Below are 26,105 nucleotides of genomic sequence, written 5' to 3'. Positions count from 1 at the left end.
CTTACCTGTGTCTCAGTGAATGACACTGGTCAGCTAGAGAGCTGGATCCCAGCTCTCTAGTGGAATTAACAATCAACAGTCCGTTTCTGAGAAAGGGACTAACTGCTTTATGCCTGGAAAATGGGAACTACTTATCTCCTAGGTAATACAAACTAAATGAGTGCAACCTGATCATCTCTGCTGGCACAGAGTTCAAACCACAGCCATAAAGCATCTTGTCTCATCAGAAAGATATGAGGAAACTGTGGCATTTTTTTGAAGCTGTAGGATTTATCTTCATCTTCTGAGCACTCATTGGCACCAACTCAGATGCTGCACTCTGTGTTCTCACAGTAGCACAGTAGCACAGCCTGAAGACACATGTACTGTGAGCCTTAAATCACATCCTGTTTGCTCTTTGATATTTTACATCAGATTTGCATTTTGTGTTCTCCTGGGCAAGTCAGCTGTCCATAAAACACACATGTTTGTTTAGGCACACGTGACTCCTAACAATACATTACACAAATGCTCAGAAAAGCTTTTCTCTTAGAATTTTAAAATACAGTGGTTTTCCCAAGAAAGTGAAGCCTGGGTTTCATTACTGAAATGTATTTTGTTTACTGTACATGCTAATCAGTTCCCACATTGGCCTAGGCAGCTGAACCGCTCCCCACCAGGAAGACTATAACTTTACTTTCAATAACTAAACAACAGAATAAGTGTTTATGCCCGGCCCTATGCATCTCATATCTGGGCTTTGGTGACCATTTTTACCTGGGATGTGGCCATTCCACTGATAATGTTACAAAAGAAGCAGAAAGACTGAACTCCTTGCCTCTTAAATGAACTCTTCACACTATAGTTTATTCATAGTATAATTTAATTAGCTCAAACTTACTGTGACTTTTATCTGGGAATTACATGTGAATGCTCAGTAGTTTTACAGAGGGGAAACTACCACCTAACCTTACACATGTGCCTGAATCTGCACCTTGCTACTGTCCCCAGAGAAGCTGATGCCTTCAGAGGGTAACTAAAGGTGCCAGAGCTTGGAGCTGGACTGCAGGTAATGCAAAGCTTCCCAGATATCTGCCAGCAGCTCATCACGGCGGAGAGCAGGCAGTCTAGGAAGTTCCTGGAGTGTGTGGAAGGTAACTCCCTGACACAGCTGGTAAGGGAGCCTGCCAGGGGCAGTGCTCCGCTAGACCTGCTCTCTGCAGGCAGAGAAGGGCTGGTGGGAGGTGTCGTGGTCGGTGGCCATCTTGGCACAGCAACCACAAAATAATAATTTCTGATTAATAATTCTTCACTTCCTTAGTGAAGTAAGGAAGGGGGATCAGCAGAGCCTCTGCCTTGGACTTCCAGAGCATGGACTTAGGTCTGTTCGGGACACTGGTTCACTGAGTCCCTTGGGAAACAGCCCTTAAAAGCAAAGGGATCTACGAAGGCTGGATATACTTTAAGAAGGAAATCTTAAAGGTACAGGAGCAGGCCATTGCCATGTGCTAGGAGATGAGCTGGTGTGCAGAAGAAAACCAGCCTGATTGAATAGGGAGCATTTACTAAATCTCAGGGGGAAAAAAAAGAGTTTATGACCTCTGGAAGAAGGAACAGGCAACTCAGGAAGTGCACAAGGATGTCATTAGGTCACGAAGAGAGAAAATAAGAAAGGCAAAAGCTCAGCTAGAACTTGATATGGCCACTGCTGTGAAAGATAATAAGTGATTTTATAAATACATTAAAAACATAAAAAGGGCCAAGGAAAATATCCATCTCTTATTGATTGCAGAGGGGAACAAAGATGAGGAGGAGGCTGTAGTACTTGATGCCTTCTTTGGTTTAGTCTTCAACAGAAAGACCAGTGATCCTCAGGGCAACCAGCCCCCTGAGCTAGTCTCTCCAGGGACAGGGAGCAGAGTCGACCCCCTGCACTCCAAGAGGAAGGAGTTGGTGGAGTGCTGAGTCATTTGGACCCTCTGTGGGACCAGATGGAATTCATTCAAGGGTAGTGAGGGAGTGAAGAGCTTGCCAAGCCCCTCTCCATCCTTTATTGTGAGCCCCTAACTAGGGAGGTCCCAGTGGGATGGAGGTTGGCCAGCATGACACTTATCTACAAGGGTTGGAAGGGGGATCCAGGAAACTATAGGTCAGTCAGCTTGATCAGTGCTGGAGAAGGTTATGGAACAGAACATCTTGAGTGCCATCATGGAGAACATGCAGGACAACCAGGGGATCAGACCCAGCCAGCCTGGGGGTAGGGAAGACAGGTCCTACCTGACCAACCTCATCTCCTTTCATGACCAGGTGACCTATCCAGTGGATGAGGGAAAGGCTCTGGATGTTATCTACCTTCAGCAAAGCCTTTGACACTGTTTCCCAGGGCATTCTCCCGCTGGCAGCACATGGCTTGGACGGGCACACTCCTCTCCAGGTTTAAAACTGGCTGAGTGGCCAGGTCCAGAGAATGGGGATGAATGGTGCTGCATCCATTTGACATCCAGTCACTAATAGTGTCCCACAGGGATCAGTATCAGGGCCAGCCCTGTTTAGCATCTTCATTAATGATTTGAACAAGGGATAGAATGCACCCTCAGTAAGGTTGTGGATGGCTCTAAGTTGAGTAGAAGTGTTGAGGTCCTCTGCTTGAGGGCAGGAAGGATCTGCAGAGGGATCTGGACAAGCTGGATGAATGTGCTGAGGCCAATTTCATAAGGTTCAACAATCAACACTTCCATCCCTGTAAGTGTTAAAGAAATGACTGGACATGGCACTTAGTGTTATGGTCTAATTGGCATGGCAGTGTTCAGTCAAACATTGGATCCACAGACCACAGAAACCAGAAGGGACCACAAGGATCACCAAGTCCAAGTCTTAAGTGAATGTCCCATAAAGGGATTGAAGCCACAATTTCAATGTTATCAGCACCATGCTCTAACCAGTTGAGCTCATCTCAGGGTCAATGATCTGGAGGTCTTTTCTAACCTTAATGATTCTATTATTCTATGTGATAGTATATATATATAGATATAGATAGATAGATAGATAGATAGATAGATAGATAGATAGATAGATAGATAAAGACAATTCTAAGGTGTAGAAATTGCAAAGAGTTCCAGAGTACTGCATGTCTCTTACAACAGAGTTTGTTCTGTTGAAACTGTGAAGACTCTGTAGTGTTCTTAGGAGCTGTGTTCCCCGCCTGAGATTAGAAAGGGTGCCTATATTAGAAAGGATTTGAAGTTCTCACACCTTAAACTGATTGGGAGTCCTGGTGTCAAGAGGCAGAGGCTAGTCCTGGTCTGTCCCTCCACTTTCAACTGCCTTCCCGACTGCATTGCCCTGCTTATATTGGACTGTCTTGTCCACCCCACTGAAAAATAACCTTTATTCTTTTTTTTTTTTTTCTGGCAATGGACCAGGGAACAAAATTGGCATACTCCAAGGCTGAGCAATTATGACATTGCATGTAAAGAAGTCCAGAGCAATTACAAGCGAAAAGAGGTGTCTCCCCTTGCCCTTCCTTTTTTGAAATGCAGTCTTAGCTCAAATTTGTCTTTCAACCCCACTATAAGGTATCTGTATATTGTCTGTATATTGTTGTAGCAAGAAAATTCAGGGCTGCACATGTTTCTCTGCTTTTCCTTTGTAGTAGAAACCACCTTTTTATTTCTAGAGGGGATGCTTTGAGTTTTGGTATTCTGTTCCCAGTCAGAACCAATTTACCCACTCAAAAATGAAAGTAGAACCAAACTAAGTGCCTTTTTCCTTCCATACTCAATTCAGTTGAAAAAGATTTACAAGCTTGATCAGTGTTTGAAGAATAACAATTGCTTTAATCTTTGCTGGAAAGCACGGCTGGGTGATTTGTTTTGTCTCACAGAGACTCAGCTGGATAACAAGTATTATAGAAGACATACGCATAATGTTATGAAACACAGAAGAGTCCCACTAGGAGATTTTTGTTTTTAAAATGCATATTGCCTTAAAATTGTTTTGGATTGACAGCGGTAGGATCCCAAACAGTGCATTGCTGCTGTCTGAAAACAGCTTTCTTTCAATGGGAACAACACAAAGGAGCAAAAGCTGCTGAAAATCAGCATAAGGACTCTTGAGACTGACATGAGCAGAACAACAACCACACAGAAAATCCTCAATATCCTCAATGCCACCCCTGTCTAGCTGGTCTGTTTGTTTCTTATGCATTCATATCCTTAACATGGCCATACTGTTTTACATGCCTCAGTGCAACAATGGTTACTCTCATCATTAGGTTTGATCAAGGAGGAAAAAAAGTACTTCTAATTACAAATTTTTGCTTTCCCTTCTCCCCTAGATTTGTTCAGCATGAATTAAAAAAAAAAAAAAAAAAAAAAAAAAAAAGGCAAGAGTTGTCAACTCTAATTAAAAAATTGTGACACTCATGGTTGCCCCTCTCACTACAAGTCATACCAGTGCTGAAATCCCAGTGTAGATGCAAAAAGAAATTTTTTTGCCCATATCCCTGTAACTGTGTCTCTAAAGCAAGGATAAGCTTATCAGTAGCTTGAGGCACCTTATCTTTATTCTGAAGACAATGTGAAGCTCTGTTTTTGTGCAGTACTTGAAATAAGCAGGAGCTGAGAGGTCAATCAGCAAAGGCAGGAGGCACGGTGCTGCTCCCCAGACCGCTCCAGCCTGGCTGTCGCATGCTAACCATGTCTGTGGGGCACAGCACCGGCTTTGCTCTGTTCTCTACAGAGGCTCTTCTGCGGCTCAGATGATAAGGGCATGTGAGTCTCGAGAAAAGCAGAAATTGCTGCTAGGTTGTGAATGGCTGTGGCACAAAGCACAATACTGAATGCAGAATCCCAAAGGAATTTAGTTGAAAGGAAAATAAATCTCAGTAACAGCCTCAGGTTTAGAAAAGGAAGGGGGTTCTTATGTGATTTCTTTTCAGGAGAGATACTTGGATATTAAGAGGATGGTGACTCGGAAATACCACAGATGTTTACTATTCTACACTTTATAGAGTCTCTCCTATAAAATATGCCAAGCAACTTCATAAGCCTTAATGGATTGAATGTTTCAACATCCTGTTGGCTCAGATGACAGCAACATAATATTCACATTAAAGATAAAATACAACACTTTCCCACAGTCATAAAGCAAAACTAGAAACAGTAAGCAGTCCAAGCTTTTCATCACTGCACAGTTAATCTGGTTAGCTGGCACATGCTTGACACATGCCAAGTGCCAGCATTCACATCAAAGCCTAAGCCCATTTCTACATCCCTCTCTGCTTTTCTTTTTACACACAAGCCTTATCCCACAGCTCTTCCTATGGAGAATATTTTCTCTTCAGCCAGTGGTGTTCTTTGTACAGTGTAGGATCTTCCCCTGTCAGTGATTCCTGGGACTTACCTGTCTTTTATAAGAAAGATGGGAAATGCTAGAGAACTAGCAGCAACCGAACAATCCTTGCCACCAATACATTGCAAATGTGTTCTGGCATAAACCCATCCTACCACAATCCAGAAAAACTATTATGACCCTGACTGACTTTGGATCAGAAGTTTTATCTGCATGGGCAGTGTAACTGCTGGGAAGAGGTGCATGGGCCAAGAAGTGAGTGCCCTTTCTCTCTGCTGATGTCATTCTTTTGGCTTCCAAAATGTGGGGGCGAAAATTGCTTGGGAGCTCTATGCAGAAAATCTCCTACATTACAGTAAAAACTCCCCTTTCCCCTCAAGAAAACCAAGCTACCTTCCCAAAAACCAAGCTCTTGCAAAAAAGCTGCCATTGGCTTCTTTCAATTTGACAAACATGAAAACAGACAAAAGCAACTTCACTAGATTTTCTACTCAGTAGTTTCCAAACAAAATCAGCTGCACGGCATATGCCACCAAAACAATAGCTACCAGATTAGCAGATGGTATGTTGAGAATTAATTGTTGACACAAACCCCAGACATACCACTCAATCCTCTCTTGACACCTAAACTTATTTCCCTGTTCTTTTTCTCACCTCATTATATTTGCTCACAACAAGAAAAAATAAATTTTAGGTACTCCATCTGGATTTAGACATGAAAAGTTAACCTGCAATTTACTATTACTCTTAAATCTTAAAAAAAAAAATCTTAAAAAAAAAAAAAAAGGCGGTTTAATTACTGAAGAAGAAAAACATGGAACAGGAAGCTCCATGAGCCTGGATACCTCTATATTTCAGAGAATCATAGAATCATTAAGGTTGGAAATTACTTCTAAGATTATCAAGTCCCGCTGTACACCTAGGGTCACTGTTTTCATCTCTAAACCATATCCACAACTGCCACATCCATACGTCTTTTGAGCCATTCCTGGGCAAGTTGTTCCAATGCCAGACTACTTTTTCAGTGAAGAAATTTTTCCTAATGTCTAATCTAAACCTCCCTAGTGCAACATGAGACCATTTTCTCTCATCTTGTCTTGTTACTTAGGAGAAGAGATCAACCCTCACCTCCCTACAACCTCCTTTCCGGTGGTTACATGACACTCACGTGACAATAAGGTCCCCCCTGAGCCACCTTTTCTCCAGGCTGAAAAACCCCAGACTTGTGCTCCAGACCCTTCAGCAGCTTTCTCCTTCTCTGGACATGCTCCAGCACCTCAGTATCCTTCTTGTAGTGAGCAGACCCAGACACAGCACTTGAGGTGCGGCCTTACCAGTGCTGAGAACAGGGGAACAATCGCTACCCTGTTCCTGCTGGCACACTACTGCTGATCCAAGCCAGGATGCCACTGGCTTTCTTGGCCACTTGGGCACACTGCCAGCTTGTGTTCAGCCACTGTTGGCCAAGACTTGTGTTTGCTCCCTTCTGCCTCCCTGGCTGCAATAACCAGACACTCCACCAAGTCCTCTCACTCACCCTCCAGGTACAGAAAATTGTGAACTGGGGCTGGTGAGTCCAGAGCTACATGTGATAATCCAGCAGCTCACTGCTTCTAAAACTGTAGTACCATCTATCACATCTCAGTTCTGCATGCCAGTTACCTAAGGGAGCACTGATCTGTGTCCCTCCCTACCCTCCAGGTATTGTTTTTTACAAAACTTCAAATTTCTCCCCTATTTTATAATGTGGCTGAAACTGCCCAGTGGCATTGAAGTCAGTGAAGGAAGAAAGGGAGGCACAAGCAGTCAGAGGCAACCACATGGGCTTTGTTTCCTCTGGACTTCAAGCAACTTTATTAATTTTACTGTTTACAAACAAAAGGAAACAAAACACCACCACACTGAAGCATTTATGTAACCAGGAATTTCCAGACGCCCAAAATCTTGGGTTTGGATCTACACAACAAAAATTGGATACATAAATTGTAGCATATTTTTGTGCTCAGCCAAGCGTACTCCCAGAGACCTTCCCCACATGAATCACCCCTTCCTCATTCCAGTGCTTATACTGACTCCTCAATACAACAGAGACGTGGAGATGCTGGAGCAGGTCCAGTGGAAGGAAACCAAGTTGATTAAGGGAGTTTAGCATCTCTCTTACAAGGAAAGGTTGAGGGAGCAGAGCCTGTGCAGCCTCGAGACAAGACAACTAAATGGGGGCCTCAGCAGTGTCTATGAGTTTCTGAAGGGAGGCTGCCGCGAGGATGAAGGCAGGACTTGCTGTGACCATGCCCAGGTGCTAGGAGCAGGGTGCTGATTGAGCCAGCTCCCCCTCCCGTCTTCCACTTACTCTTTTTGAATGCCGTATTCTCTTCTGTGCCCTTCACTTTAAAAAGCGCATTGAGGTGCTGGAGTGTGGCCAGCGAACGGCAAGAAAGCTCTTGAAAGGTCTAGAAAACATGTCTTATGAGGGACGCTGAGGGACCTGGGGTTGCTTATTCTCAAGAGGAGGCTGAGGCGGCCTGTATCCCTCTCCACAACTCCCTGGAAGAAGCTTTTTAGGGTCGGTCTCTCCCGCCGTGCCTGCGGTGACCGGACTAGAGGGAGTGGCCTTGAATTGAGAGAGAGGACGTTTGGATTAGACATTAGAAAAATATTTTTCACTGTTAAGCTGGTCAGGCCTTGAAATATTTCCCAGGGAAGTGGTGGAGTCACCATCCGTGCAGGTGTTCAAGAGGCGCCTGGATCTAGCGCTGGGCGATTTAGTGGTTATGGGTTACAGCGGTGGTGTCGGACGGATGGTTGTACCGGATTGCCTTAAAGGTCTCTTGCAGCCTTGAGGGCTCTGTGACTTGGGCAGACAGCGCGACAACCCCGACCCGAGGAGAAGGCGCTCCTACTGCTGCCCCGCCGCCACACGGGTGAGGGGAGGGAGGGGCGGGGCCCGCTCGCCCCCCGGCCCGCGCCGGCGGCCTCCGCCCGCGAGGGGGCGCCAGCGCGCAGGCGCAGCCCCGCCCCGCGGGGCGGTGCCGCTGGCGGCGAGCGGTGAGTAGCGGGGGGCGGGGCGGCGCGCGCGGTGGTAGTGTTCCCCCCCCCCCGCCCCGTTCCGTGAGGGGGTGTCCCGGGAATGCCCCGCGTTCGAGGAGTCTCCCGTGTCCCGAAGTCCCTCGTGGCCCAAGAGTTCCCGCTGAGCTTTTCCAAATTGGGGCCAAACTGCCCCCTTCGTCCCGGTGGCGGCGCCCGGAGCCCCTCGCCACCCGGGATGGGGTTGTGCGACTGCCCTTGAGCTGCCCTTCCCAGGGCATCCCCAGCACCGTGTCTCCTCTGCCCCTCAGTAATCAAGGGTAGCCAAGGACGTGCTTTTCCACCTTTGCTCAGGTGCACATGTAATGGTTTGGGTTAGAAAGGACCTTAAAAATCATCTCGCTCCAACGCCCTTACCAGGGGCAGGGACACCTTCCACAAGACCAGGTTTCTCATCAGTCCCGTCCAGCCTGGCCTTGAACACTTCCAGCGATGGGGCACCCACAGCTTCTCTGGACAGCCTGTGCTAGTGCCTCACCACCCCCGGAATAAAGAATTTCTTGCATATGCTAAGTAGCTTAAATTTCCCCTCTTTCAGTTTGAGCGCAAGGCATTTGCAATGTGCCCAGTGTGTGCAAAAGTGAGACCTGAGTGCTGGGCCTGCTGGGGTGGGTGGCTAAGGTGACTGCACTTCAGTGGTGCTTGGGCAGTCCTTCATGTAGAAGTTTAAATTTTTTTTTTTTTTTTCCCTAGGATTGTCTTTTTGCCAGTGGTCTGAAGACTGATGCTTTTTGGTCCACAGGTAGGTAAAGCAATAGCCAAAGGCAAGTGAAAAACCCTAAGCCCATTATCAAGAGATTTAGGTTTGCTGTATGAAGATGTGAATCTCCAAAAGTTAATTTGAGGTTGCACAAAATTAACAGGATTGAAAAGCAGTGTGCTTAAGCTGGGAGTGTTTGGTGACACTGGAGGTGATCAGTAACATCCAGCTAAAATTGATGCTGTAAGACAAACGTAGTGTGAATTTGCTTTCAGTGAATGCAGCTTTTCCAGGTTTTTTTACAGAAATTACACCTGTTTTTCATTCTACTTCTAGGAAGTATTCAACATTAAGTAACATGTCTTCCACCAAAACTCCAAATGAAAATGAAACACCCAAAGAGAGAAAACCAGGACTGAGGAGTGTTCAGACAACTATGCTTTTCCGAGCTGTGAACCCAGAGCTTTTCATTAAACCTGTAAGACTGTCGTTCTGAGAGAAACTAAATATGCTTACAGAGATGCAGTTGCTTTAAAGGAATCATTACAATTCTCTGTGCGTTGTATAACCATCTCTTGTTATGCAATCCGCTCAGAAATGTAACTAAAAATATTTTTACTTTTTTGATTGTTGAGAGCACAGAATGATACATTGTTTATTGCAGCTTTTATTTCGCTCTTATATTGTGTGATTCTTTCGTACCTTGCCAAGTTGCTTTCAGAAAGACTGTTTAGAGGTATATTACCCATGTAATTTGACAGATTAAGTAATATTACTTGTTATTAAGTAATAAAACCAACAGGAGATGGTTTTAATGTTTAAAAGGGAACAACGCAAACTTTCTTGGTATGAAATGAGGTGATTTTTGGTAGCTTTTCAATATTTTGGATTTTTCTTTTTCTTGCTTTTATAATTAAGTTGATGATACTCAGGTTTTATTTGCATTTGTAGAACCCAGCAATGAGTGAAATTTTGTGCATATAATAAGTATATATTTAATATCATAAAAGTAAATTTTGTGACAAGAATACAAAATATGATTTAAAGGATTGTAATCAAGCAGGACCAAGGTGCATTGTCCCAGTAGTATATCCAAATGAATTCTGTTAAAAATTTGTAGTAGAGACCTTCAGTAATTTGTTTTGTCTGATTAATTCATGCTTAATCAGCGTTTCCAACCAGCAAAATACAGAGTACTGAGCAATGTGCTGTTCTGTCTCCAGCAAGAATCTTCTTTTTCAAAGGGACTTCCTTTTGTTGTCAGCAAATTCAGTCTGCAAGAAGGCAGTGATGATTTTTGCAGATGTCACAATAGTTTACTCTTCAGTTTCAAAGCTGAGATAGACAAATATAATGTTTGTGTTTAATGAAAAATGTTTTGACTAAAACCACTTACCACATTTTTTTCTCGTCAGAACAAACCTGTGATGGCATTTGGACTGATAGCAATTAGCCTCTGTGTGGCCTACCTTGGTTATTTGCATGCAACAGCAGAGAATAAAAAGGACCTCTACGAAGCAATCGACAGTGAGGGCTCCAGCTATATGAGGAGGAAAACTTCCAAGTGGGACTGAGAATGTAAGAAAGGAAATCAGTAAACCACTCACAGAACTTTTGAAGGCAACTACTGTATTTTTCTCTTCCCCTTGAAATAATGGATAAATGTCTCTCTTGCTATTTAATCCAATTCACATCCCTTTATAAAATGCTGTGCCTGTACAAATAAAATGCAGTAAAGATACATGTGAAAATAAAAGTGATTTTAAGAATTGCTCTCTGTGATGTCCAGAGAGAAGACATGAAATCACTTCAGACCTGCAGTCATTACTGGTAAATGCCTTAGAAACCGACTTGATAGTTCAGGTTTCTCTTTGCTTTGATTAAGTGAAGTCAGGGTTGTTTTTTCAGTTTTGTTTTTTTGGTTTGTTTTTTTTTTTAACAGGAAGAATAATGTATTGTCTGTAAAAGAAAAGTAGATACCTTGATCTGTTGATAGCAGTGGTGCAAGTAAACTAATTTTAAGGCGAGGAAGATCTGATAAAGGACTTGCTGAAGGGTTTCCTTTCATAAAGGAAACTAAAATACTAGTCAAAATAACCCTTGGATGCTTAATATACTCTTCCTTACAACTAAAAAAAAAAAAAGGTAAATCAGTAGCCAAATAGAGATGAAAAAGTGAAGCAAGTGCTTCCGTTAAGAGAAAGGTAGGAGGAACTCAGCTATTACCTTTCCTGTTTGTCATCATATAACAGGTCAGTGAGCGTGCTGGCATCAGCCTGCCAGCAGATAGCTTTAGCCCCAGGTTGGCCAGAGTTTGTGTCATATTCTTGACTAATCAACAGGACTAGTTTTATTTCAACTGCATTCAAAAATTAAATTTCTCTATATTGCGAAGGACATTATATGACATTAATTTATTGCAGGTTACTGAACTCAGGGAATGGAAAGTGTAAAATCCTCAGGTACTGCTGTGAGTGTTGCTCACAGCAAGGGGTGGCTGGGCATTGTGGCATTTCCCTAGCACAAGTGGTCGTCCCGCAAACTGTCCAGGCAGGTGTCTTCCTGTTCCAGCACTGAGTCCTTCTCCCATGAGTTTCCCAGCTGCTTCTGCGTGCCTGACATTTCCTAGACAGTGTCCCATTAAGCAAGCTCCAGAGCTTGTGGTGGGAGGGCACATAGCAGGCTGTGACCTGTTTCTGCCGTGAACCCTTACTGATGTTATGTTGCAGTTTTCCATTCAGTTTCTTGTATTTACAGACCCAACAAGGGCTCCCAGGAAGCTGAAAGACCTCTTTGTTGACCCTCTTTTCACCAAGGTGTCTTCTGTCAGGCCAGAGAAAGAAAATGCAGGAGCTCCTGCTTTGCCATTCTGGGAGTTGCTTTGGGTTTTATCAAAAGATTTTGGTACTGAAGATAAAAAAGGTGTCTGACTGCCTTGAGGTACAGCAGTTGCACCATGGGATTTCTCTCTATCTCCCACTAAGTCTTTCACTTTGAATCTGTGAGTTTACTCCTGTTCTTGTTCTATAGTTAACTGTGTCTTAAATTCAGTGAGGCTATGGTTAAGTTGCCTTCTTCTTGAGAAGGGAATTGAGCTCTACCTATAATAAAACTTACCTTTTAAAAAAAAGCATGTTTACAGCCTTTAAAAGCAGATTCCCCTCTGTGTTGTGAGCCTGCTGCCCTACAACAGCAAGGTTCCCAGGCAAATCTAGGTTTGCAGGTGAGGAAACTACATGCCTTTTCATTGGTGAAGGAATTTCTGAGTCAAGTGATCAAATATTCAGAACTCTCACATGCTGTGCATATCCTGCAGAATATATTTTGTTTGGTGTTTGTGAAGGATCTTTAGAATAAATCTGTTCTTTTAAAAATGGTTGCACAGGATTTTTTCACTTTTCAGTTCATTAAAATGCAGAGGTCTCATATGTTTCCGTGAATTTAATTGAATTATTCCCAAATCAGTGCTTCAAGTAAGTATTTTTACCTGGTTTTCTGTAGGCTTTTAGAATACATGATTTGATCCTCTGCAGATGAATTGAAAGCCCACTCTCTTATTTTCACATATTTGAGAATAATGCAGGCAGTTTGTGTTCTCAAGATTTTCACTTTTGTTTTCTGAAGTGAATATGGATCTGGCAGTTACTGGGGAAAAGAAAGTGGGACTGGGAGGCATAAAAGATCATAGACTGACCTGGACAGCGTGTAGGCATGTGCATGCCAGTGACACTTCTTACAAAAACTGTCTGAGATGGGGCCTCTCCATTGCTGGGTGGACTCAAGTCCTGTTAACCAGATTACTTTAGAACTGCAAGGTTGAAGGAAGAATGAGTATTTAAATTTGTCCTATTATTTCTTTGGCAGCTGCTGTGCAGATAACTCTTAATGATACACAATTTATACGTGAAGAAGAGACAAAGCAGTGCAAATGCAGAGAGGCATGTGGTAGGTTAATGAATGTTACAGTATCAACACAGGCATTTGCTGTTTTAAGTACCTGATTTTTATCAAAAGAACAACGTGTGTATAGGGATTAAAGGGAAAAAAAATACCCACTCAAACAAAACTGCTTTGATACTGAAATTTGTTTGCTGAACTCTGAAAGCATGGCACCCTTTAAGCATCTGGAGGACAAACATGCAGCACCAGTTTCTTTTGTTCTGTATTTCTCAATTTCAGTCTTCAATATAGTGATAATTACCTAGTAATGGATGATAACTGACTTGACAAAAACTGAGTCAGAATTATTTCCTGGGCAGAGGCTCTGAGATTTTTGCCAGTTTCTAACTGTCTGTGCTGACTTTCACATCTTTTACCAAGCGCAGCAACAAAATGCTATGATTAAAATATCCAAAATAGTTGCTGTTGTTCTGCTCCTGAGATCTCCTTAGAGTACATTGTGTGAATGGGAGTTGTTGGCATTCAACAACAAAAAGCAATAACACAATTGAAGGGCCAAAGCCTACTGTGATACTGCTTAACTATTACCAGGGAAGTTAGTTCTTTGTGGGTGAAACCAGTCCTTCCCCAGGGACACTTGTTACATAGGAAGCTGTGTTCATGCTGGAAAGGGTCACTTCATGAAACCCTCCCTCATCAGTCTCCTGAATGTTACTGAATTGTCAGTGGGTTTGAATCCTAATTAGAAAGCAAATGTTTCAGCTAACTTGGTAAAAAGTAATTGCCAAAGATTTTTCTCTTTTCACCAGCTTATGTGTTTCCTGTCGCACCAGTAAGGGGTTTGCCTGCAAATGAGATCTGTCAGGAATAGGGTTCTGACGCTCTAGTAACTATTACAGAATGACACTGGAACACCACAATGATTAGAAGTTCTGATCTGGATTCCTTTGTTATGCTGTGTGTTCAAAAAGGGTACTACCACCTCCCAGTGCTACTTTTGATCAGATTCGGGAGTATAAGCCTTCCAGAACACAGTATTATAAGATACTAGGAAAGTTCATTTCTGAAATTCCTTCCTTTTGGTGCATTCTGAGATTTAGGAAAATCCTCTTGATTCTGTGTGATCTGGCCAGTCATGAATGCGTTCACATCTTGGTGAGAAAGAACTGCTGCATATTAGTAACTCCAGTATATTCAGAGGGGAGCGGGGTCAGCTGTTCTGTGGTGCATGAAGCATTCAGAGTTGGGCGTAATGAAGTGTGAAAAGCTTTTAGCAAAGGAGCTGCAGCACCGTTAGCAAGTGTCTTCTGAAGATGGAACTTCTTCTTTGGTAAGAGCTATGTTTGATTTGACATTTGCACAGATCATCCCATTATCCTTCAACAGGACATAGCTGGGATGTTTTATCCTGAAGCTCACTTTCTTATACCTGATTCTGACTCCTGACCTTAGACTGAAGCTCTGTACAGTCCCTTGAGGCTTGATTTTTTCATGGCATCCCACAATGATAACCTCAGTGAAGAAGGGCTCATGGTAGCATTCAGAAGTTTGAGGATTTAGGAAGAATCTGAAGTATATTTTATGCCTGATTGTCAGAAGTTTCTGATCAGCAGTGTAAAGTTTTGTAGAAATCACATTGTACATGGTTTTTTAATGTGTGTTGTGAAGAGGAATGTTGGTTTCTATTTTAAACACTCTCAAGAGTTTATCAATGTCCTGAGAGCCCTGGCAGCAATGTGAGTGCCATGCATGTCTGGGAGCATGAGGCTTCAGCCTTGCATTGACACACACAGTATGAAACACCCAGAAGCCAGAGGCCTTCTCTTTTTCAATTATTTTCTCTTCACTGCTTGATAAAATGGACAGGGGAAGAGCAGTGTCATCAAAGCACATGTTTCATTACTGTGCAAATAGCCAGCATGACAGATCTGAGTGCTTGATAACCAAGATTGTAATACTGAATAATAATAATAATAATAATAAAGTTTAGAGAGGTTTTTTGTTTGTTGTTTGGGGGTTTTTGTGTTTTTGTTTTGTTGTTGTTTTTTAATGCTTGCTGTAACCAGGACCTTTATTCATCAGGGATTTGAACCCTAGTGCCAGAAGAATTACTTAGCCTGAAAAATTACTGGCTTTGTGCTTGATGAGATATGAGCTTGAGCTGGCTGGATTTTTTAATTCGGAACTTTTTTTTTTTAGAACATTTCACTACTATTTTTTATTGCATGAAGTTTATGGACTTCATTGTAAGTTCACTGCGAGGCCTTGCTTCAGGCAGCAACAGAACCTGGTTAGGTACATTTCCTAAGGGCAGTAAAGTACAGGTTTAACTTTAAATCTGTCCTGAAGGTTCATTCATGTCCATCAAAGCTAGTAAAGTGTTTAACAGATTGGCTGAACCTAGACCGTCGTGGGGTGGAGGGGAAGGAAAACTGCCGACATACATATATTCCTAAATGAAGCATACCAACTGTAGCTTTATGTTTCTCTATATGCTTGACTCATGCTTTATATAGTTTTTTGGATATCTGAGAAAAGACTGAAATACACAAAGAGATCCTTCTGGATCTGAGCCTTCCTGCTTTCTGCACCACTTCATGGGGCTTTTCACTGCTGGGGCACCTGAGCGCTCCTCAGCCAGGCATTCCTCAGCACGTCTGACACCTGTCATCCTTAGTCTTGCAGCCTCCCACCACATGATGACGGGCTCACAGAGAATTGCTGGAGTGTTTTACTTTGGAATTTTATTTTATACAAGTTTCTAAATAGCTATCTGTTTATACTGCAGGCAGTCAGAGAAATGTGCTCGACATCTCAAGATGAAAAACAGGGAGGTTTACAGTGGTCTTAAGTTTTCAACAGAGTTCATTCCATTTTAGGGAGCTCTGTCTCTTGCTGTCATAGTATCTGCTGACAATAGCTGGCAAAATCTTAGTTCCTTGTGTAGCCATTCAATTACTTGCCATAAGACAGTTACATATCTTCATAGACCTGAGTGCTCAGGATTTGAACATGTACCATTTGCCCTGATAATATTGGCTCCAAGGACTAAGGGCTAGGGAGAATTCCCAGGTGAAACGAAATAAGAGACAGATATAACTGAAGTAATTGCAAGAGGTTTTATATTTGTTGGGGTTTGTTTCTTGCAGTTCATTTAACCTTAGTTAGCTTTGCTCTTAGTGACCTAAGTGCTAACTAACAGTGAGCTTGGACAGCCGATAGTGGAAAATTTATTAATCTGTCTAAGCAAACACATCAGTGCATGAGTGATTGAAGTGGGGTTTTAAGTGTAGGATAACTCTAAGTGCATCACTCTATCAGACTAAGAAGTGAAGACAAGTTAAGTCACTAATTTCTCTTGGAACAGTTTAATCCATATAAAATACTTTGAACAGATATTTGGCACACAGTGGTGCTATTTCTGACTGACATGTCTGTAAAGCCTTACCTCACTGAATTATGGAAGCTCTGTCGATAACTGACGTTCCGTGTTCATTTCCCTCTTACATCCACACTGAAAAATCCAAACTTCATGTTCACAGTTGTCTAATTAAATGCATAAACTTCACAGAACACACTGTTTGCATGCATGTGTCTGTGCTTAAGGCAACATGAGGAGCAATTCTGCAAGCTGCATGTTAGAAAACCAAGAGAATGTTGAAGTGTTTCAACTCTATTTGAACAAACTGTTCAAATTCTCTTACACCAATAAATAAATAGATATGTTAGTTCTTCTCTGCTAGGGAGCACATAATATAATCATTCTGCAATGCCTTTCTGATCACATGGAAGGAAGAAATCATGCTGTCTTACAGGCTTAGCCCACTTTTTATGTGGGATACAGTGGCAGGGACTGATACAAACCATGCCTGGCTCCAGGGGTAGGTGTTGTCTGTAGTGGACCTTATTCATGCAGACAAGACCAAGGGCTCTGGTGAGTGCACATCCCAGGCCCCTTTTGATCTACAGCCTTTGGAGGCATATTTGGAGACAGGCAGCAGGGGCTTCACATCTGGCTAGCTGTACATATCTGCTGCCAGCACACTCTGGGGTGGACTTACTCAGCGGTGTATGCACAGCACATACATACACATACTCATAACAGTCTGTCAGACCCTGGCATTGCTTCTCATTGCCTCTTGGGAAAGGAAGAAAACATTTTGTTTTACTGCTTTCAAATGTTAAGTTGAAGGTGTGTTTGTTCCATTTAGAAACAGCATACCTCCTAAGTCTGTGTGCTTGGTTTTGGAGAGATGGAAGGAGCCACAGCTTGGCCAAACAACTAGCTTGGTAATGTAGATAAATAGACAAGATAGCAAGCAGTAGGATCACTATGGGATCTGGAGAGTTGTTCACTGTGGTGTTTGGTATTTCAAGGAAATATTTTAGCAAGTAAAGTACCTAAGCGTGATATAAGAGATTTTTTTTTCCCCCTGTAATTGTACTCACTGCACAATATTAATTATGAATGACTGGCAAATTTAAAAAAAAAGCCATTTCATGTTCTATAAATTTCTGCATGTCAGCGCAGTGCATGTGAGTACATGAGCTACTGTTAGCTAAGAAAAATTGTGGGCTCAGACGTACAAGCAAGCTTTCCATTGCATGAAGCAAAGACAGCATATGTTTGTTGGCTTGACTTTGTTCCTGTTTGAGAAGTATTGCAGCTTAAGAAATAACACTACCCACTTTACTTGCAACTCTGATTCCGAGGGAGTGTGAATACAATCTTTATGACTGTTATGTCTGAATGATGCAAATAAAGAATCTTTCAGATAACATCTGGACGCTCAAGTGCCAGTGATGGCACATATTGACAGCAGAGGGCTTGAGACAAAGCCTAGAATGGGGAGTTGTAATGCTGCAGTGAATAATACAGAAAGCAGGATTTCTCTATTAGTCATTCAGGAGATGTCTAATAATTGCTAGAAAGTACCACAGTCTCAGGAACAGTCAGACTTTCTAAGGCAGTGCTATGGAAGACTGAAAAGTGAATTGTCTAATTATTGCAGCTGAGCAGCTGAACTAGTAGAGTGCTGTGGAGTATGGCTGAGAAGCAGCTAATTAATAAAATAGAGACATCTTGCTCGTTAATCCCTCAAAGGTCTGCAGAAGAACTCTGTGACATCTTAAAAGGAAGATATGCAGATTGTGAAACCTCTGAATGCCTTGCATGGATAAATGAAGTGTGAAAGGAACTAATGAGGCTGGTAGCATTTGGAGTGTGAGCACACACTGTCTGTGTGTGTGAGGCAATTAAGGAGCCGCAGCGCCTGATGGGCACCAGAGCGCAGAATGAATGCACCATGTCTGCATTGGTGGAGGGTACCCACACTGAGAGAAACCCAGCCAATTGGGATTGGAGTTGCTGGTGTAATTTCCTTTGCTGGGCTTAATTAACAGAAGTGCAGCATTACATTTGTGGCTACTTAAAATACAGACAGAGGAAACCAATGTGAGTGACCAATGGCAGAATGCAGCAGCAAGTGCCTGGTGGGAGATGGAGATGCTGGCACTACAGGCATTAATATCAGCTAGTAGGTGCAGTACATGGGTGTTTTGGGGATATCTAGGAAGGGTTCTGCCTGGGCATATGTCAGCAGTGACCAGAGAGAAAGACAAATCCTAGAAGGAAGACTGAGCCAATAACAATGGTGGCAACATAGTCAGGAGTAAGAAAACCTGTGCTCTCTTCATTGCAGTTTACTGGGACTAGCAATCCACTAGCTGTCTTTGGGTCTATGAGCAAACCAAGAGTAAGGTAAACAGCTTGACTAACAACAGCTAGTAATCTAACTCCAAGCCTCATTCCTATTGCTGGGTCTCGCCTTTCTTTTGTACACTTGGACTTTTCCACTATATAGCTGCAGTCTGCTGTTGCTTTTCCTAAAAACTTGAGTGACTAGAGAAAAATCCTAGTCATCAAGGTGTCTGAGCACCATATTTTTCCATTATTTTTCTCATAAGTTTACATTCTTCCTTCCTCAAGTCAGGAGGACTTCCTTCCTCCTTTCCAAAAGACACAGGCATTTCCAATTTGTTTATTCAAAAACCCAATCCACGCTATAAACAGAATATTGCTGGCTATTCCACTTCATTCTGTTTTCCTTCATGGCTTCTTGGCAACTGAAACTACTGATGTCAGATTAGTTGCAGGGCTCTGGGCGCTAGATCTGCTAGCCACAATAGCTGCAGTCCCTTCCGTGTGTTGCATATGGTATCCCACAATGATTCCTGGGTTTTGGTGTTTGGGATTTTTTACCTGATGTGCCACACATTACAGGAGTTAGATTTCAGAAAAAGAGTAACTTAACTTTGAGTCTAGTCAAGTACTGCAAGTAATAGGTTTTGTAAAGGAGTAGTTTAACTGAGGCTGGAATTGGACTTATTTGATTCTATACCTAAGGTGTTAACCATCTTCTATATGTTTCTGATGGTCCCCCTTTAGTATGAGGTTTATAATCCTGATTTATACCCACTTGTTTTTCCATGTGGATTTGAAAGTCAGTGACCTGGACCTTCAGCCTTAAACTTGGCCTTGAACAATCTTATAATTTCATTATGATAGGAATCTAATGCTGAGACACTTAGCCATTCTAGTGAGCACCTTAACTCCTTCTGTCACTTTCCCTTTAAAACACTAGGTATGTCTGTCTACCAGATATGCTTATTTCTGGGTCACCTGACTAGATGATTCCTGTTTTCTGCTCTCCTGCTTCTACCTGGACAGCATCACCATTCATATTTAATGACCTTTCAAGTGTTTCATCTAATTTCTCAGTAACAAAGGACATTTCTAGTATCGGTAATGATCTCAACTTGAATGTCTCTTTCCTATATTTTTAGGAAAGTGGTTTTCTGCATACTGTTGTCTTATAAACACATTCTTCATATACAGGAATGAAATTTAGGGACTTTTGAAATAAAGATCATTGTAATAAGAGATTAGTTTTTAGGTTACTTAAACTAGAATATTTAAATGCATTAAACCTTTAGAGCTGACTGTCACGAGAAAAGAACTGAGGAGTCGACTCTCAAAGAACGGTTCAATGGAATAGACATGCTCTTACATTTCCAGTCTGACTTGATAACTGCTCTACATAAGCTGTTGTTTACAGACATAACTTTAGGTAACCTTGGAAAGTGTCTCTTGAAGCTCCCTACCTCTTCCTCTAAGGCCTAACATCTTCCTTGTGAACACCAAATGCTTGCACTTTTTGGCTTGTGACTTTCACTGGCTGCAGGTTGGAAGAATTGAGATACCAATACCTGTTAAGTAAACTAGCTAGAAGGTCTCCCTAACCATAATTTCTACATTCAAAACATGATTCTGGGACATTCAAGAGCTTTTCAATAAACCATGAATTCAAACAGAAGTGTTCTTGATGTGGTAAGTAGTGGTTATGAGAGTAAATGCATCATTGCTGTGCTTGTGTCCCATTGCCTTTAACCTGACTTCCAGCCCAGATGCAGTGACAACATGACAGGTATTCTTCTTTTTCCATGTGTCACCACAGTGAATCCTGGTCAGACTACATGGATACAAGCATGTTCTTGCTTACGAGTGCATGGCTATGAGAATGTCAGTGAATCCCATTTCATTTAAAATCAAAATTGCCCATGAATGTAATACACAAGAGCCCTTTATGTTTGAGGAAGAGAAAGATGTAACACTGAAAAGGTACTGCAAAGGGAGATCGTAATGCTTCTTTGAGCCTTTTCATTAGTTTGTTAAGTAAAACCAACACAGAAGGTTTTGGGCAACTGCACTCTCAAAGCTAATGTTCTCACAATTCTCATTCAGCTACATAAAAGTAGAGCACATTTTGTTTTGGGCACTGGCTGACTATTTCAGGCACTTTATAACTAAGGTTGTGTTACAGTCTTTATAGTAACACACCTAGATAATGAGTTTAAATATTTATATTGCTTACCTGATACTTCAGCAGAAAAAGTATGAAAAATCCAGAGCAGGCAAAGCTGTAGTGGGAGCTGTCATGGTTGCACATGCATACAAGTCATATAAAGATGAACAGTCCTGGGAAAAAAAAAAAAAGTGTAGCCTATGGCTCTTATGAAGGAAGACCTTTATGAAGAGTTGTTGTCAAACACTACATAAGGTGTTATAAAATATGTGAGGCCTGTAAACTTGCTAATCCCGAAGAGCCAGAGTGCATGTGTCTCACATATATCAAAGCATAAACTAAGACCTGAAACATTTCCAGCACTGGCAAGACTAGTATCAAAATTCCAGCTGAGTCAGCACTGGAGCTTGTGTCAGTTTTTCTCAATATGCTGTAGGGCTGCAAGGCAGCACTAAAGAGGATCATTTGGGGGTAACTTTTAGTTACAGCCTCTCCCCCTTGGTACAAAAGGAGAATTTTCTTATTAAAACTGGAAAGTTATTCTGGATTTGGAGCTACATGTTGAAAACAGATTATGCCCCTTCACTTTCTGAATTAGATATTAAAAGTACCCTCACCTTGCTAAAAAGACATTAACATTACTTTTAAGTAAGGCCGCATTTTCACACAATGAATTCCACTTTTAAGAGGGGAGAATGGTGAGTCCAGTCAACACATTTATTTGTAGATCTTTTGTTATAAAACAGGATCTTTGCTCTTGATTCAATAGAGAACAAGGTAAATGCTTGCTGGCATGTTTAATGCATTATCATTAGTCATGTGGGGAATACAGAGGAGGAACTGGCTGCTGCTGTAATGTCTGCATTAAACTTCTCCTAAATTCTTTATCTGCGACATTGACTGTTTTGTGGCGTGTGGATGTGTGTTAAACTTCTTCCCCCAAAAGAAATTAAAAGTCACATTAGTGGTCACTTTTGAATAACTTGGATGAACTTAGGTTAAACTTAGCTTAACTCCCTGAGGTGTGTTTCTTTTTCCAGGGCAACTCTTGTATTCTGTAACAACAACAACAAAAAAGCAAAACCCAAATGTGTAAATGTGTTTATATTCTGACTTTAATCTATATTTATGTATTGCATCCTTGTGCCAATGAAAAAAAAACAGAAAGCAAAGACAACAGATGCCATCAATCTGATGAGGAAGAGGAGGGAGCTCAAGGAAATGAAAAATCTCCCCATTACTTAATGTGTTAAATCAATATCAGAAGATAGCTGTGAAATGATTGTTCTTGTAACCAACTTGTGTTAGTTTCCCATTTCTATTTAGATACTGATTAAATTAAAGGGTAATTTATCTACGGATAGTTGAGAATGGAAACTGGGTAACATTCAAGAATATATATATATTCAATAATATCCATCTCTTGGTCATTAAACAGATGTTGCTCTTCTATAGAAGGCTTGCTGACCTCTCCTGGGTAAAGATCTTAAATGGTTTGGAATGCTGTATTTGTTAATGAAGAAATCTGATCTCCATGACAAGCTGGACTGATCCTTTCATCTGTTACTAAATACATTAGACGAAACTGCTCTAGTAAAGAGCAGCAAATTCCCATTCCATCTCACAAACCATGTGAAAGAAACTGTTTCAAAGCAGGACTCAGATAAAGCTGTAGTACTGGGTTCGGTTCAGTAAGCTGAGCTTTCTAAGTGAAAGCTTGGAATTACTAACTTTGCTGCCAAGGGAAAGTACTTGTTCTTTTAATTCTGCTGCCAAAAAGGGCTCTATTGGCAGGTACTGGAGAGTTCCTGGATGACTTTGCTGGAAACCTTGCAATGTTACAGAAATCACCAGCCACCCAGTCTGCTGCATATGGGACATGAACTGTAATTCACTGACATTATTGCTGGTCAATTAGAGGTGCACCTGTGTGACTGAGGCCTTGATCTGTGTCTTTGCTGTGCAAGCTGACACATGCTCTTGCAGGCTTGCCAATTCTGCACTGAGCTCAGCAGAGACCATCCTCTACAGGGCTTTCACCAAGGGCAATGGGGAGTTGGATTCCTTTCATAGTATGATGTGGGACCATATGATCTTGCCAGAGCATTTCTGGGAAACTGCCAAAAAGACAGCAAAACTTTCTTTTATTCCATTCAGAAAGAAAATAACCTGGGATTCTCTACACACACCACACTAGCAGAGCTCTTTCAGTGTGTGCCCCCAATCTTTTTAGCTTTAAATCCAAGGTTAAGATGTCAGAATGTATGTGGTTAAAAAATCCTCCTGAACAAAAGGCTTCTAATACTGTAAAAGCTGAAAGCCTTAGTTTCATCTCTTTCTCTGCTTAGTTTTATCTAAGCAGCAATATGTTGAGTGACTTGGAGTGAGTCTTGAAAGTTTGGTAGTGTAAAAGGACATACATGGTATTGAAAGACTTCTTGAAAGAACTGAGCTCATTTGGAATTGAATAGTTGGGTTGAAGGGTTGAAGTCTATAAGCCCTGTAAGTTTCTAAAGGCCCTGCTGCTGGCATCTTTTTTTCTTGTTTACTAAAATTATTTTTCCTTTACTAAAATTATTCTTTCTCTAAGAATACTAAAGCTCCATATCTTTCTGTTCCTCTAGTGAAAAAAACTACTTTTTTAGGTACTGTAATTCTTAACCTAAAATCATATTTTAATTGTCTTACTTAGGACAAAAAAATCTGTGCTCCTGCAATTCACTTATCTGTTCTCACCCAAATGCTGGTACGGGAAGCGGGCTGGAACACCTGAGGGGTATAATACTGTCTAAAGCCCAGGGGAATTTTAAGAACCATTATAACCCCACAGGAGGATGGCAGCTGGCGTTAGGTGGTGGCTTTTTCTTGGTTCTCATAAGGTTCCTGTCAGACTTCTTTCCTCTTGTAAGGAAGTGTTTTTTTAAATCCAACTTATGGCATTAAGGAGTTTCTGAGTTCAAACATGCTGTGTTGATTTGTCACTGTGCACTGCACCAGGTCTCCTTCCACAGCTCCTGGCAATAATGTTCTAACAACACCTTCTACTGAACTCTTTTTAAAATGGAAATTGTCCTTCCAATAGAAAGTCCTGCCAGCTTGATACCATGATGTGCTGGAAAAGCTGGATATCAATGGGTATCAGTATGATGTTTTACTGAGGATAGCAAAAGTTTCATTTTTCCCCTTTCCTTGCAGGCTATCCTAATGAATCTGATGTGTGTGGACCAGAGAAATGGTGAGTATGCCAAAGGATTTACAATGTTTGAAAGCCACTGTCACTCTATATGCACACAGAGGGGACCAACCACAACTTTTTTTTTTTTCAAAGTATGTAAATAGTTTTGACTAATTTACTGGAGTCAGGGTCAAAGAAACCACTAGAACAGAAAGGTGCGAAAAATAGCAAACTAGCTTCTTCAGCCAATTTGGGAGTCACACAGAAGCACAGAATGGGTGTGATTGGAAGGGACCAAAAAGGGCCATCTGGTCCAACCTCCCTACTCCATCAGGATCATCCTAGAGCACATTGCACAGGATTGTGTCCAGATAGTTCTTGAAGGGAGACTCTACAACTTCTCTGGGCAATCTGTTCCCGTGTATGGTCACCTGCACAGTAAAGAAGTTCTTCCTCATATTCAGGTGGAACTTTCTGTCCATCAGTTTCTGCCCATTGCTGTTTGTCCTGTTGCTCAGCACCACTGAGAAGAGCTTAGTTCAATCCTCCTGGCACCCTCCTTTCAGAGACTGATAGACATTATGAGATCCCCTTTCCACCATCTAAAGGCTGAACATCCCCCTCAGACTTTCCTCGTAAGAGAGATGCTCCGGTCCCCTCAACATCTTTGTTGCCCTCCACTGGACCCAGTTCAGGAGCTCCATGTTATATATACATGCACAGTCATCTCTCAGCTTTATTTCCCCCTCACACATACACCTCACACTGTATGCATAGCCCATTTTTCTTACCTGTTGTATTTTCTTCTTCTCGACTTCAAATGGTAAAAACATTGCCTGTCAGTACAGATAAGAGGTAAACATCTTTCCTTCAGCTGCAGGCCTCTAGTTAGACCTGTGTCTTCAACGGGACGTGGAAACAGCTTTTTTCCTCACATGCTGATCAGAAGTCCCTTCTGCAGCTCATTGAAATACTGCTCTGAGTCACTAGGGTAGAAAATTTTTGACCAGCAAAGTAGTCCAACGACTGCCTCACCCACAGATGTTTGTGCTAGGAATATCTGTCTTCATTAAAAGTCAGGGGTGCAATGCAGGAACAAAGCAATAGGCTATTTCATGCAAATTGTAAGTACAGTAGCATTCATTGTGTAAATGTTTGATCTGCTGCTCATGTTTTAAGGTGTGACTTAGGCAGGTTCTACTTGATTGGAACATAAACAGATTTACTGCCAGATATACCCATTCATGTAGAGTCATTAACTCAAGTTTTTGGGGGAAAGTTTACATTGTAGGTATTTTCCAGACAGTTGTAGAAGAAGTCTTATATAGAGAGGATACAGATTTTGGCAGGCTGTAAACATATCTTCTTCCTTTTGATATTCTATATTTATTTGCCCATCCAGGTGTCCATTATCTATAATGCTATGAAACCTCCAGTGTAAGCAAGTGGTCAAAGAAATGATCAGTTGTCTTCCATCAAAATATCCTTCCAGAATTTCACAGGAACTTTTGAGACCAGTTTGTGCATTAAGGGTAATCCACAAAGCTGAGAAATCAGCTTTTAAAGTCAGTGTGGGATTCCTTCAGAAACTCTAATTTTAGGATGAAGAGCATATTCTTCAGGATGATATAAAAAGGGATGTAATTTTCAGAGCTGGCTGAAAAGCTTGAAGGTCTTCTGAAATAAAGAATTTCAACAAGTGGACCCACCAGGCTTGGAACTGACATGAAAATCCTTGCTTTGCTCCAAAGGTCTGTTTCTCTAAATCTGTAAGTTACTGCTTTGATAGTGTAGATCAAAGCTCAATCCAGAATTCTGTGTTTATGAAAGACACTTGTATCAATACTTAATGTACTGTCTTTTAAATCTCATCCTATAGGGTGCTTACATTTAAAGCTAATTCTATCCCAACTGAACTTTGAAAAGAGGTTGTGAAAGTTGTCAGTGGGAAGTTCTCAGCCTGGTGTGTGCAAGCTTAAAGTTGGCTAATATGACGTATCTTGTATCAACACAAATTATTCAGTCCTTCAAACACTATGAATCAAGAATT

At 41.7% G+C, this 26,105-nt stretch overlaps 1 protein-coding gene across 2 annotated transcripts; it reads left to right on the top strand.

The window, feature by feature from the left end:
• The first annotated feature begins 8,324 nt into the window (after nucleotides 1-8,324).
• Nucleotides 8,325-10,970, top strand: SMIM8 (small integral membrane protein 8). 2 transcript variants are annotated; one of them, XM_040060681.1, is made up of 4 exons: nucleotides 8,325-8,376; nucleotides 9,109-9,157; nucleotides 9,452-9,593; nucleotides 10,531-10,970. In XM_040060681.1, exons 3-4 carry the CDS (start codon nucleotides 9,474-9,476, stop codon nucleotides 10,687-10,689), a joined length of 279 nt encoding a protein of 92 aa, XP_039916615.1. In that variant the 5' UTR covers nucleotides 8,325-8,376; nucleotides 9,109-9,157; nucleotides 9,452-9,473; the 3' UTR covers nucleotides 10,690-10,970. The 2 variants fall into 2 exon arrangements, with proteins under 2 accessions (XP_039916615.1, XP_039916614.1); XM_040060680.2 differs by lacking the exon at nucleotides 8,325-8,376 and adding an exon at nucleotides 8,405-8,709.
• The last annotated feature ends 15,135 nt before the right edge of the window (nucleotides 10,971-26,105 follow it).

Source organism: Hirundo rustica, chromosome 3 (assembly GCF_015227805.2).
Source record: "Hirundo rustica isolate bHirRus1 chromosome 3, bHirRus1.pri.v3, whole genome shotgun sequence".
In the NCBI taxonomy this organism is placed as follows: domain Eukaryota; kingdom Metazoa; phylum Chordata; class Aves; order Passeriformes; family Hirundinidae; genus Hirundo; species Hirundo rustica.
This window is presented reverse-complemented; position numbering and strand designations above follow the sequence as displayed.